The 15,681-nt window shown below is 38.8% G+C and overlaps 1 protein-coding gene across 1 annotated transcript in view; it reads right to left on the minus strand.

The window, feature by feature from the left end:
- ADAM9 (ADAM metallopeptidase domain 9) overlaps positions 1-15,533 on the minus strand; it is a 125,268-nt gene extending 109,735 nt beyond the window's left edge. Inside the window, exon 1 of the mRNA XM_003412518.4 lies at positions 15,258-15,533. Coding sequence (XP_003412566.1) covers positions 15,258-15,354 — 97 coding nt within the window. The 5' untranslated portion in view covers positions 15,355-15,533. The remainder of the gene's footprint in view (positions 1-15,257) is intronic.
- Between the last annotated feature and the right edge of the window lie 148 nt (positions 15,534-15,681).

Raw genomic sequence — 15,681 nt, forward strand, 5'->3', positions numbered from 1 at the left:
TAATGCACAAAAGAACATCTATATCACTATTGAAATCGTTAATGTTAAATCCTTCCTTAACTAATAGCATGAGTAATTAATCTTCCTCTTAAGGCTAATTACCACTACTTTGCTTCGGAATCTTTCTCATTGTTTCTATTATTACCAAACACTGTAACAGTCATACTTAATTTTACTTTAGAAAAGTACTCTTCACAGGTCAAAAAAGCATTTGACACTCAAAAGCCAATTATATCTAAATTATCTTTTATTTAGTCTGGAGACTATGCTTATTGAAAAAAGAACAAATCTTTTAGACTTGCCAGCCTACTGAAAGACTAAAATTCAAGCATCTGACTAACCCTCCAGCCACCTAAGAGACTTGGACTGAAATACAAACATTTCTTTTTCGGACAAGAAATAAACATCTGGCGCAGGCTGCTTATGCTCCCAAGATTCCAGCACTAGGCTTGTATCAAAACCTCCTTAAACCTGAAATCGTTGAACTGCATTTTACTCCTTTCTTAAAATTTTTTTTATTTCTTCTCCTTTAAATGAAAAACATTATTGTTATTCTAATATTAGTTGCTTTACTACCTTTTTATCATATAATTCTCAGCCCTTCTATCCAAGTAATAACAGCCTCAATAGTACACTTGTTGTTGTCTAAAGGCAATTTTATTCTAACAATTGGTAATGATTCTCGCCTTTAAAATTACTGTTTAATCAATTAGAATAGTTATAATACCTTTGCAATCTACTTCTTACTACTTGTAATCATTCTCACTTCTATTGCCTTACTATGCTATTACATTATCCCTTATTTTTTATTTTCATTTGAAATAGCCCAGCTTTGTTTTATACATTTAATAGTTTTTAATTATCATTGCTTTTGAAGTAATTTCTGTTCTATAAACTTAAGCTTTTAGAATAGTAAAGAATTTAACTGTAGAAATATTTAGAATTTGTTTTCTTATTATCCTGATCCTTTACTGCCACTAAACTTCAACTAAGAAGTATTATTCTTTGTTTTAATATATTTTTCCTCATGAGCCCAGACCTCTTTTTATAAACACAACTTTAAAAAAAAATATTCCTTTTTAACCATCAAGAATTAGAATTCGTATTGGTTCTTTTTGTTTCAAGTTTTCTTGTTATTGTAGTCTTCTGTTTTGCCAATATTTTTACAATCTGTTTCATACTTTTACCATTTTCCTTTTGATTACAATATCGTCTCAAGCCAATATGATCCCATGAAGTGCTCACTTTTAATACAAGTTAATGAAGTCATTGCCCTATGCGTAATACTTACCATGTTTAAAACAGTTTTATCAGTAAAAAATTTCCTTTTAGCACACCTCATGCTGCACCTAGATCAATAGCTTCAGTCAAGTAGAACAAATTCTTAGAAAAATTTGACAAAAAAAATTATATATTGATCCTGAACCTGATTTTTCAGTTGTTTCCCCAATAATATAACATGTTACTTTTGCTCTATACTACAAGCAGGTTTAATTTTCTCAATTTTTACCGTACTAATTATTTATATAATCAAATGTTTTATAAAATGTTTCCCAAATCTCTGTAATCATTCAACTACTCCTTTAGCAGTTCAACATGTTATGTACCTTAAAGAAACTGACTATACAGAGGAGTTTTACCTTACACTTTGGTTGGAAGCTTGCTTTCTGTCAAGTTGTTCCTTCTCATTGGGCCTTGCTCTGTTCACATCCCTATAGTAAGTGATCATCAAAGGACTGTGCTTAAAAATGGCATGGTAGCTGGCAGAGCCAAGATGGCAGAGTAGTCAGATGCTTCTGGTGGTCCCTCTTAAAACAAAGACCCGAAAAAACAAGTGAATCAATTATATATATGATAAGCTAGGAACCCTGATCATCAAAGGCAAAGTTAAGAAATCAGACTGAGTGACAGGGGGAGGGAGAGACAGTGAAGAAGCAGCGAGGAGTTGCCAAGTCAGCAGAAGCACCTAAACCCCAATTCCCTGGCACAACTGTGGGGCTGGCGGTAGTGTCTGGGGACACAGCTGCTTCAGCAAAAGAAGGCAAGCAAAGTGGCACATCCCTGATCCCCCTGTGCAAGCACAGTGGGGCTGACAGTGGTGTTCAGGATGCAGCTGCTTCAGCAAAAGAAGGCAAGCGAGGTGGCACAACCTCAACCCCCTGGTGCAACCACGGCAGGACTGAACCAGTGCACAGAATCTACACATGCCTCCAGAATCTGAGATAAAACAGCATTCTCAGCACAAGATAAGTGATTTTGTCCAATTTACTGCATGGATCTAATAACTCCTCCTTTAGAAAGAATTCTCCCATCTATCTGATCCCTCCTCCCTCTGCCCCAGCTGGATTCAGTAACGGTTGATTTCCCTGGGCCTGAGATAGGTCCTGCTCTGCTTCCTGAGTCATTCTCATGGTCTTGGAGAAGGAACAAATTAACAAATGGAAGAAAAATACCCTCCCGACTCAGCGGCTCCTATCCTGGCACAAGTGGTGTACAGACTTTACCTTTCACCCCTGCATGGATCCAGGTGGCTCCATTACAGCAGATAGGATCTTGCTGTTATACTGCAAGGGCAAATCTGTTTGAGGTCTGACTGTAACTGTTTCAGCTGTGTGGTGGAGAGGCGGGTTTTTGACATTTGACAATGCTCTGCCTATTAAACAGGGCCCTCACCTACCTACAGCAGGGGCTAGAGGGCTGGTGGCTCCACTCATACCACCTAGCCACCCGTGACAGGGGTCCAAGGATAAGTGGTACCTCCTAGTCCTTACAATAAAAAGCACTGGGTGCCTATGGTACTGCTGCAGAGCCCACCCACCAGAGCGCTCTAAAGAACAGGCACGCGCCTTCCTCACAGACACTTGGGGGAAGGTTGTCAACCCCCTTCCTTCCTCAGAGTGTGACACCTGCTGCAACTGGAAACCTGTGCATACACCAATCACCACTGATCCTCTAAGATCGTAGGTGAGAGCCTGCACCACAACTAGGTGACCGACCACCTGGACGCCTGAGCTGAATCTACACAAGAATAGTGAATGGCCTCCTAGGCTCATATACCTGGTAACAGCTCTAGCCATCTGGTGACAGGACATTAGTGCTTCAAAGGCTCCAATAATCAAGTTAGCTCACTCTAGTAGCTTATTTGGGTATATCAAAACAAAACAAAGCAAAAAGCTAGGACGCAACGAGCATACACAAAATAAATTAATACAATAACTTAAAGATAGCTTGGAGACAACAGTCGATATCAAATCACATAAAGGAGACCATGATTGCTTCAACAAACTCCCAAAGAATTAAGGAATCTTCTGGATGAAGATGTATTCCTGAAATTACCAGATGTAGAGTACAAAATATTAATATACAGAACTCTTCAAGACATCAGGGAGGAGATTAGGCAAAATGCAGAACAAGCCAAGGAGCACACAGAAAAAGCAGTCGAGGAAATTAAGATTATTCAAGAACATAATGAAAAATTTAATAGGCTGCAAGAAACCACAAAGAGACAACAATCAGAAATTCAGAAGATTAAAAATAAAATTGCAGAATTAGACAACTCAGTAGAAAGTTAGAGAAGCAGAATTGAGGAAATGGAAGTCAGAATTAGTGAGACTGAAGATAAAACACATGGAAACAATATATTTGAAAAAAAAATCACATAAAAGAGTTTAAAAAAATGAAGAAACCCTAAGGATCATGTGGGACTCTATCAAGAGAAATAACCTACGAGTGATTGGAGTACCAGAACAGGGAGGGATAACAGAAAATACAAAAAGAATTGCTGAAGATTTGTTGGCAGAAAATTTCCCTGACATTGTGGAAGATGAGAAGATATCTATCCAAGATGCTCATTAAACCCCATACAAGGTAGATCCCAAAAGTCCCCAAGACATATTATAATCAAACTTGCCAAAACCAAAGATAAACAGAAAATTTTAAGAGTGGCCAAGGATAAACGAAAAGTCACCTGAAAAGGTGAGTCAATAAGAATAAGCTTGGAGTACTCAACAGAAACCATCCAGGCAAGAAGGCAATAGGATGACATATATAAAGCAATGTAGGAAAAAAATGGCCAACCAAGAATCATATATCCAGCAAAACTGTCTCTCAGATATGAAGGCGAAATTAAGATATTTCCAGATGAACAGAAGTTTAGGGAATTTGCAAAAACCAAAACTACAAGAAATACTAAAGGGAATTCTCTGGTTAGAAAATCAACAATATCAGATATAAAATCAATAATATCAGATATCAACCCAACACTAGAACACAGGACAGAGCAACCAGGTATCAACCCAGACAGGGAAATCACAAAAATAAACCAAGATTGAAAAAAAAAAACACTTAAAACAGGGAATCACTGATGTTATTATATAAAAGATGACAACATTAAATCAATAAAGAGGGACTAAATAAAGTAGTCATACACCTTTCATATGGAGAGGAAATCAAGGCAATATAGGGAGATAAAAGTGAGGTTTAAACTTAGAAAAATAGGGGTAAATATTAAGGTAACCACAAAGGAGACTAGCAATCCTACGCATCAAAATAAAATACAAGAAAAACATACTCAGCAAAAACAAAATCAACGACAATGAAAAATAAGAACACACAATTTACAAAGAAAAACTACTCAGCACAAAAAATTAAGTGGAAAAAAGAAACTGTCAACAACACACAAAAAAAGACATCAAAATGATAGCACTAAACCCATACTTATCTATAATCATGCTGAATGTGAATGGACTAAATACACCAATAAAGAGACAGAGAGTTGCAGAATGGATTAAAAAAACACGATCCATCTATACGCTGTCTATAAGAGACACACCTTAGACTTAAAGATACAAACTGAAACTCAAAGGATGGAAAAAAATATATCCAGCAAACAACAATCAAAAAAGAGCAGGAGTGGCAATACTAATTTCTGACAAAAGAGACTTGAAAGTTAAACCTACCACAAAGGATAACGAAGGACACTATATAAAGATTAAAGGGACAATACAGGATATAACCAAATTAAATATTTACGCACCTGACAACAAGGCTTCAAGATACATAAAACAAACTCTAACAGGATTGAAAAGCAAGACAGACAGCTCCACAATAATAGTAGGAAACTTCAACACACCACTTTCAGGGAAGGACAGAACATCCAGAAAGAAACTCAATAAAGTCACAAAAAAAACCCAAACCCACCACCATCGAGTCAATTCTGACTCATAGCAACCCCATAGGACAAAGCAGAACTGCCCGATAGAGTTTGCAAGGAGTGCCTGGTGGATTCGAACTGCTGACCTCTTAATGAGCAGCCGTAGCACTTAACCACTACGCCACCAGGGTTTCCCAATAAAGACACAGAAGAGCTAAATGCCATAATCAACCAACTTGACCTCATACACATATACAGAACACTCCACCCAACAGCATCCAAGTATACTTTCTTTTCCAGTGCACATGGAACATTCTCTAGAACAGACCACATATTAGGCCATAAAGTAAGCCTTAACAGAATCCAAAACAAGAAATATTTCAAAGTATCTTCTCTGACCATAAAGCCATAAAACTAGAAGTCAATAATAGAAAAAACAGGGAAAAGAAATCAAACATATGGAAACTGAGCAACACTTTGCTCAAAAACAACTGGATTATAGAAGAAAATAAGGACGAATAAAGAAATTCATAAAATCCAATAAGAATGAAAACACTTCCTATCAGAGCCTTTGGGACACAGCTAAAGCAATGCTCAGAGGTCAATTTATAGCAATAAATGCAGACATCCAAAAAGAAGAAAGGGCCAAAATCAAAGAATTATTGTTACAACTTGAACAAATAGAGAGCAACAAAAGAAACCCTCAGGCACCAGCAGAAAGCAAATAATAAAAATTAGAGCAGAATTAAACAGAATAGAGAACAGAAAAACAATTGAAAGAGTTAACAAGACCAAAAGCTGGTTCTCTGAAACTATTAACAAAATCGACAAACCAATGACCAAACTGAGGAAAGAAAAACAGAAGATGAAGCAAATAACTCAAATAAGAAAGGAGATGGGCGATATCACTACAGATCCAACTGAAATTAAAAAAATTATAACAGAGAATACTATGAAAAATTGTACTCTAACAAATTTGAAGACCTAGAGGAAGTGGACAAATTTCTAGAAACACACTACTACCTAAACTAACACAAACAGCGGTAGACAACTAAATAAACTCATAACAAAATAAAAGATTGAAAAAGTAATTTAAAAATGCCCAACAAAAGAAAAGCCCTAGCCCTGATGGCTTCACTGGAGAATTCTACCAAAATTTCAGAGAAGAGTTAACACTACTACTACTAAAGGTATTTCAGAGCATAGAAAAGGAAAGAATACTCCCAAGCTCATTCTATGAATCCCACATAACCCTGATACCAAAACCAGGTAAAGACACCACAAAAAAAGAAAATTAGAGACCTGTATCCCCCATGAACTTAGATGCAAAAATGCTCAACATAATTCTAGCCAGTAGAATTCACAACATACTAAAAAAATAATTCACCACGACCAAGTGGGATTTATACTAGGTATGCAAGGATGGTTCAACATTAGAAAAACAATCAATGTAATCCATCACATAAATAAAACAAAAGACAAGAACCACATGATCTTATCAATTGATGCAGAAAAGGCATTTGACAAAGTCCAACACCCATTCATGATAAACACTCTCAGCAAAATGGGAACAGAAGGAAAATTCCTCAGCATTATAAAGGGCATTTATACAAAGCCAACAGCCAACATCATCTTAAATGGAGAGAGTCTGAAGGCATTCCCCTTGAGAACAGGAACCAGGCAAGGATGTCCTTTATCACCACTCTTATTCAACATTGTGCTAAAGGTCCTAGCCAGAACTATTACGCTAGATAAAGAAATAAAGGACATCCAAACTGGCAAAGAAGAAGTAAAGGTATCTTTATTTGCAGATGACAGGATCTTATACACAGAAAAACCTAAAGAATCCTTAAGAAAATTACTGAAACTAAGAGGAGAGTTTAGCAGAGTATCAGGATACAAGATAAACATACATAAATCAGTTGGATTCCTCTACACCAACAAAGGGCATGCTGAAGAGGAAATCAACAAATCAATACCATTTACAATAGCCCCTAAGAAGATAAAATACTTAGGAATAAGTCTAACCAGAGGCATGAAAGACCTATACAAAGAAAACTATAAGACACTACTGCAAGAAACCAAAAGAGACCTATTTAAGTGGAAAAACATACATTGCTCATGGATAAGAAGACTCAACATTGTAAAAATATCTCTTCTACCCAAAGCGATCTATAGATACAATGCAATCCTGATCCAAATCCCAAGGACATTCTTTAATGAGATGGAGAAACAAATCACCAGCTTCATATGGAAGGGAAAGAGGCCCCAGACAAGTAAAGCATAACTGAGAAAGAAGAACAAAGTGAAAGGTCTCACACTACCTGATTTCAGAACCCATTATACCACTACAGTAGTCAAAACGGCCTGGTTCTGGTACAACAGATACATAGACCAATGGAACAGAACTGAGAATCCAGATGTAAATCCATTCACATATGAGCAGCTGATATTTGACAAAGGCCCAAAGTCTGTAAAATGGGGAAAAGACAGTCTCTTCAACAAATGGTGCTGGCATAACTGGATATCCACCTGCAAAAAAATGAAACAAGACCCATACCTCACACCACGCACAAAAACTAACTCAAAATGGATCAAAGACCTAAACATAAAATCTAAAACGATCAAGATCATGGAAGAAAAAGTAGGGACAATGTTAGGGGCCCTAATACATGGCATAAATAGTATACCAAATATTACTAACAGTGTACAAACACCAGAAGAGAAATCAGATAACTGGGAGCTCCTAAAAGTCAAACACCTATGCTGATCCAAAGACTTCACCAAAAGAGTAAAAAGATTACCTACGGATTGGGAAAAAGTTTTTAGCTATGACATTTCCAATCAGTGTCTGATCTCTAAAATCTACATGAGACTGCAAAAACTCAACAACAAAAAGACAAATAACCCAATTAAAAAAATCGGCAAAGGATATGAACAGACACTTTACCAAAGATGACATTCAGGCTGCTAACAGATACATGAGGAAATGCTCATGATCATTAGCTATTAGAGAAATGCAAATCAAAACTACAATGAGATTCCATCTCACCCCAACAAGGCTGGCATTAATCCAAAATCACAAAATAATAAATGTTGGAGAGACTATGGAGAGACTGGAACACTTATACACTGCTGGTGGGAATGTAAGATGGTACAACCACTTTGGAAATCGATCTAGTGCTTCCTTGAAAAGCTAGAAATAGAACTACTATATGACCCAGCAATTACACTTCTTGGAATACACCCTAAAGAAATAAGAGCCCTCACACAAACTGATACGTGCACAGCCATGTTCACTGCAGTGCTGTTTACAATAGCAAAAAGATGGAAGCAACCAAGGTGTCCATCAACGGATGAGTGGATAAATAAATTATGGTATATTCACACAATGGAATACTATGCAACAATTAAGAACAATGATGAATCTATGAAACATTTCCCATTGTACCCTGACCTACATAACAAACAATTTCTACAAGAAAAATGTGGTTTACCTACCCTACTCTGCTAAAAGAAAAGCTTGTGATTAGGAATGGCTGATGTCAAAAAGAAATAATTCAGACCTGTACAGGTGTTAGACAAGATGTTAAACATGTGGCTAAATCAAGTTTCCTGTAGAACTGAAATTTTTGTTTTCTGATCCCTTTACAATGTTCTGTATAACTATATTTTAAATGATCCAGGGAACTCATGGTCAGCCAGATCCTGTCACCTGTAGCCACTTGTGATGGTTAAGATTGTGTGTCAACTTGGCTGGGCCATGATTCTCAGAGTTTTGGCACTCATATAATGTTGTAATCACTTCCCTGTTCAGATTTGATATGTGATCACCCCCATGATGGGTTCTGCTGTGAGCAGCCAATCAGTTGAAAGGGAGTTTCCTTGGGTGTGTGGCCTGCATTGAATATAAGAGGACATTCTTGACAAGGCTTGTGTACTTTTTGCTCGTTCTGGATCCTGCAGCTGGCTCCTGTTCATCTGACCTCCAGTTCTTGGGACTTGAGCTAGCAGCTTACCTGTGTCTTCCCTGCTGATCTTGGGACTCATCAATCTTCGCAGCCTGTAAGCGAGGTCCCTGCTCCCTGACCTGCCAATCTTCGGTTCACCAGCCCCTGTGGCTACATGAATCATGAGAAACATCTATCCTGACCCATGTACTTGGGACGTTACAGCCTCTAGAACCATGTGAGCCATTTCCTTGATATAAATCTCTTTATACATACATATTTATACACTTCACTCATTTTGCTTCTCTAGACAACCCAGTCTAAGACACCACCCTTGCAAAGGAGGCCAGCTCTTGCAAAGGTGTCAACCAAGACCACCTGCAACTCAGTAAATGTTAACCAGTCAGAAATGGCCCAGTTGTACCCCCCTTAAACCAAAACCAAACCCGTTGCTGTCGATTCCAGCTGATAGCAACCCTGTAGAACAGAGCAGAACTGCCCCATAGAGTTTCCAAAGAGCACCTGGCGAATTTGAACTGCCAACCTTTAGGTTAGCAGCCGTAGCACTTAACCACTACACCACCAGGGTTTTCACCTCCCACCACCCCCCCACCATGTTAATTTTTTTACCCCGGAAGCACTTTGTTCAGATTATTCTGGCACTGTGTTTCCCATTTTGCAAAATGCTTTTTTCACCACAAATAAAACTCTCTGTTTATAAAATTAAACAGACTTATTTGTGGGTATGGTTTTCCCATCGCAGCAACTTCTTGGTTTTGAAATCCAAGGACCCATTATTGAATTAAAGCTATGCCATAAAGTGTTCTAAAACAACATAACGAATGCACATATTTTGGATATGTCATTCAAAAATAATATACACTACCTATATGAAAATCCTCATCCCCATATATTTTTTTTAATGCCTTTCTTATCTCTAGTTCTCGGGGTTTTTGTTTGATTTTGTTTTTGCTCTCTCTCTGTCTCTGTCTCTCTCTTCTGTTTATACCTTGGACAGATTTTCCCCAAATTCCACTTACTTTACTTAATTCCAATTAGTAGCACCTTCTCACGGGTACCAAAATAACATTTTTCCCAGTTACTAGGAAAGAAGTGCATTAGAATAATTTGTGCAAAGCGTGGTTTCTCAACTTCAGCACTACTTATATTTAGGGCCAAAAAAATTCTTTATTGTGGGGAGCTGTCCTGTGCAAGGATACTTATTAGTGGTCTCTGATCTCTACCCACTAGATGCCAGTAGCATCCCCAGTTGTAATAAACAAAAATATCTCCCAGATATTGTCAAATGTCTCCTGGGGGGCAAAATCTCCTCCAAAGGACAACCACTGGCATAAAGTTATAGCATACAATGAAAATAAAAATCTTACTACAATAAAATCAATGGAAAATACAAACTGTTGTATTAGAATACGACATAATAAGCACACCGACAAAAATCACATTACTAGAAAACATGGGCTGAACATAAAAATACAAGTTGAAACATAAAACTTAAAGTGGCCTGAACTTAGTAAAAGAAAGGAAAAGGTGCCAGTGTTACTTCTTACTAACTTTTTAGTTCTTTTTTATGTACTGTGTTTTAGAGGCTTCTAAGTATATTTTTCACAAGAGGCCTGTAGGAGCGGGAAGTTAGTTAAGAGGTTTCTACACAGCAAACAGGCATGAAGACTCAACTATGGGTCTTCTACTTTCCTTCCTGCCTATTATGCAAATAGCCACTTTTAAGTTCTTTCACTATATAAAGTAAACTTGGGCTCCACATACATAATGGGATTAGAGAAGGTAATTCTGTTGTTTGAATTATTTCTTGAAGAGAAATTGATGTAATTAGATCTGTGAAGCGTTGTTATTATAAGTCACATATTTTCACTCTATTTACAAGGCCAATCCCAAATAAATACATTTTCTTGTTATTAGGTGCCTCTGAGTTCGTTCCAACTCATAGCGACCCTATGCACAACACAGTGAAACACTGCCCAGTCCTGCACCATCCTTACGATTGTTGCTTTGTTTAAGCCCACTGTTGCAGCCACTGTGTCAATCCATTTCATTGAAATAAATATAGATCACGTATAAATAACTACCTTCAAACTACTTAATGGCAATTCCCACTGCTATTTTTTTTTTTTTTTTTTATGTCCCATAGTCCTACATTCTTTTGAGTGCCATATATATATACATACATTTACCGGTCTTTACATTTAAAAAGGGACATTTTTGTTGTCATTTGTTTTTAAGTGCCTCTTTGGGAAAAATACCAACCCTCTATAAAATTTAATGCCCTAGAGAATTAAGTTCCTTCAACAGACTTCAGACCAAGAAGGTCATCATGTATTTCCTGTACTGACAGAAGAGGTATTCAATAAATATATCTTAACAAAAAGACCAGAGTTCCTGGATGGTGCAGTTGACACACCCAGCTACTAACCCAAAGGTTCGCAGTTTGAGTCTATCCAGAGGCGCCTCAAAAGAAAAGCGTTGGCTATCTGCTTCTGAAATATCAGCTATGGACAAACCTACGGAGCCCTCACCCCTAATAGAACGGTAATGATTAAAAAAAAAAGATTAATAAAATAACAAATGTTGGCAAGGATATGGGGAGGCCGGAACCCTTAGCCACTACTGATGGGAATGTAAAATGATACAACCGTTATGGAAAACAGTACGGAGAGTACTCAAAAAATTAGAAATAGAGCTACCATATGATCCAGCAATCTCACTCCTAGGTATATACCCTAAAAGTAGGAACAGGAACAGACACATGTACGCCGATGTTCACTGCAGCACTATGCACAACAGCAAAATGATGGAAACAACCCAAGTGCCCTTCAGTGGATGAATAAACAATATGTGGTTACTGACATGGAGTCCCCGGGCGGTGCAAATGGTTACGTGCTTGACCACTAGCCAAAAGGTTGGCATTTCAAACCTACCCAGAGGTGCCTCGGACAACAGGCTTGACTGTCTACTTCCGAAAGATCATAGCCTTGAAAACCCTATGAAGCAGTTCTACGCTGCACTCATGGAGTCAACCATGAGTTGAATCGACTCGATGACAACTAACTACACCAACGGTTACTAATATACTAAGAGGACAAGATTCACTTATGATGCAGTCCCAAAGTACTGACTCAAAGACCGGCACTACTCCAAGGCTTCTGGTAGCATAGTAGTTAAGAGCTCAGCTGCTAACCAAAAGGTCGGCAGTTCAAATTCCCCAGCTGTTCCTTGGAAACCCTATGGGGCAGTTCTACTCTGTCCTATAGGGTTGCTATGAGTTGGAACCAACTCAATGGCACCTAACAACAACAACGAGAAAAAAGAAAAATCGTAAGGCTATCTATGTTATATATTTGAGCTGTGGACCTTTTGAGAATAAGCTTTTAGTCACTTAGAGTCTGCATCTTTTAAGAATTCTATAAGAGAGCTGAATTTTTAACAAAGAGCTAGTCAATATAAATATGGTATAAAGTCAAATTGGTAAGGTAAAAATTTTAAGTGCTTTTTGAAAACTACTTGGGGGTTCAGCTATTTGTGTCATACATACTCTAATTGTAAATGTTTTGTTTTTTACTAAAAGTTTAAAAACCAAACTATCTTTAAATTTTTAAACGGGACTATATTCTCTTATACAGCACAAACACTATATTCTCTTATACAGCACAAACACAAACATATCAAAATCAAATAATTTGCTGGCATCTAAAAACAAGATTAATATGGACCGAAAGTCAAATTCTTATGACATAGTTCATTGTTTAGTGTGATTCACCATGAGTAAACTTTCTAACCCATTTCCTTTGAAATACCAGTCCTCTGTAAGTAAATTTCTAAGTATGTGCATCATAATTACTACCTTAAATGAGACAATCAGAAGAGGTTTCATGCCTGATTCCCCCTCTTACTTTTGACAAAGTTACCTTTGTCTGTCCTTGTTGTACAAAAAAAATGACTGTTAAGTCAACTATTTGGAATTTATCCTGTATTTCCTCATTGACACATTATAAGTGGTAATGAAAGTCCTACCAAAACTTCCTCGTATAACTAACGTGTGGGTGGTACTTGAGTCCTCAAATTTCTTTTATTAGCGGGAAATGTTTCAATGCATGTTTTAAACATCCTGTATTACAAAAATTTAGTCAGCTGATTTTAAAAAAACATTCCTCTAGGGAAACTGAACTGACTCACCGTGTACTCTTACAAAAGCCTCTTAACTGTAACTGGTCTGCCAGCCACCAGCTTCCCCCTCCTATATTCTGTCCTCAATTGTGCTACCACTTATCTCCCAATTCAGGATATGTCACACCCCTACTGAAAAATTTTCACTGCCCAAAGAACTACTACAGGGTGAAGTCCAAATTTCTTAGCCTGACAATAGAAGGCTTCCCAGCTGGTGCCAGCCTACCTTAGTTTTAGCTTCCATCCCTCTCTTTTACACAGACTGGTTGGAGCTTATAGACATTCTCATCGCTCCCTAAAATCAAGTTCTTTTACCCCTTCATACTCTTGTAAAAATTCTTTCTTCTGCTTAGAATGCGTTCCTACCATTTTGCTTGTAAGATTCACCAACAATCACCCAGCTCATTTGGTCACCCTTTTGCCCTCTGCCAGCATTGAGCATGGTGTGTTTAGTAGTTCAATAAATTTCTAAAGCATACATATGCTTCAGTGAGGGGCTGATAACAATCTGTTGAAGCCACAGCTAAAGACCATAAGGATATCCCATATTTGCACATATGTCATAATTAACATGAAGGAGGCCTGGTGGAACAGTGGTTAAGCGCCTGGCTGCTAACCAAAAGGTCAGCAGTTTGAACTCACTAGCATATAATAACTGACATATACATTAACATTAAAAATATAGTCTTATCTATATTTACAAACACATGAAATCAAGGATTACCAAACCTCCGGATATATAATCTTCTTCACCTTAAATACCAGTAAATGTTAACCATGTAGAATACCTTAGTAAATAGTCTAAACCACAAAAGATTAGGTAGCTTCCCACTCAGTAAAATTTCCACACTGGGTGAGGCTTATTCACTTAATTTAAAAACAATAAGCCAAAGAAGGAAAAAAAATGTAATCAGTTTCCTGAAAGTCAGGTATCCTATATTGAAATCTTTCATCAAGTCTTTGAACATCTCTCAAAGCAATGATTTAATTTTTTTATTCTACATTATACTGTATCATTGACAGAGAAAATGCAAGCATGAAAACAATATTTTAATACAAGAGCCAAATTTAATAAAGATGTCGTTTCCCAAAAGAAGGTGGAGTGTTGATTTGATTCCACTATGTTCCGGCATCTCTAATACCTTACGTATTCAAGGAAAGTTTTCCAGACTAAAAACAATTTCACACAAATGATATAATTCTTGTGCTAATCCTGTGGTTTAAACAGGGCAGGAATTATTTGTCCGCTGACATTGTAAACCCAGCAAAAACACAGATAAAAGGCTGTTAGGCTATAAAAATGTAGCACTTAGTTTCCAAAAAGAAATACTGTTGCTACATCAAGAAAATGATCCAAGAATAATTAGTCTCCCCCTTTATTCCATCGCTCAGTGTAGCTCTGTGTACCCACTCACTGATGGCTCCGCTAATAAAACGAACGACAAAAATCTCCAATCAAGATAATAACCTGATGCAAAACTTTCATCTCCCAGTCTCTTTCCAAGTGACATTAACTCTACAGCCAGGATCAAACTCAATTTGCTCAAAGCATTTTAAACTTGCACACAGTGTGGAAGTGCACCCAGCCTCCAGGGCTCTCAGCAGACGCCGAGGTCAGTGTTTGATTCCGAGTGGTCCCGACTGAGTCTGCGGGACCCGGCGCCGCGCGGGATGCGAGCGGGGCGCACAGTAAAATGCTCCCGCCAAGCAGGAGGAGGAGAAAGGGAGCCCAGATAGTAGAACGGTGGGAAGAAGCCAGGTTTGGGGTGCCAGACCCTCAGCCTCAGGTCTCAGCAGCGTCCACACACATTTGTAGCGCCTTCACCTTCCCACCCCGGATCCGGTTCGAGGCCAGGCCTCTCCACTCCCGGGCACCACGGTGAACTCCGAGCGCCCCAACCCTAGGAAACAGCAACCCCAAAGGACCTGTCAGGGCCCTGGGGGCAGACACCCACCTGACCGCGCCCCACCGAGGACTGGACCCAGCAGGCCAAACAACAGCAGCCACTGGAAGCGGAGAGTCCCAAAGGACGAGCCGGCGCCCGACCCCATCTCGGCTGGTTCCGCAGGTTCCAGTCAACACTCGGTCGCCTCTGCCTCCGCCTCCTCCATCATATCCCAACCCTACCCGGGCCCCTGGGCTGGCCGGAATGGGCGCCCCCGGGAACGAGCACGCGCGCGGCACTGACGCAACTCGGCTCCAGGTCCCGGCTCGCGCCCGACCTCTCTACGCTGACGTAAGAAAAACCCAGTCCCCGGCGGGATAAAGGGACTTCGAAACTGGCCGCAGAAACCCGACTAGTTGGCACCGCCCATTCACTACCGGCCCCGCCCCCTTTACTCTCGTACCGCCCCACTTCTGCGGTCGAAGGAACCGAT

This window comes from Loxodonta africana, chromosome 19 (assembly GCF_030014295.1).
Source record: "Loxodonta africana isolate mLoxAfr1 chromosome 19, mLoxAfr1.hap2, whole genome shotgun sequence".
Lineage (NCBI taxonomy): Eukaryota > Metazoa > Chordata > Mammalia > Proboscidea > Elephantidae > Loxodonta > Loxodonta africana.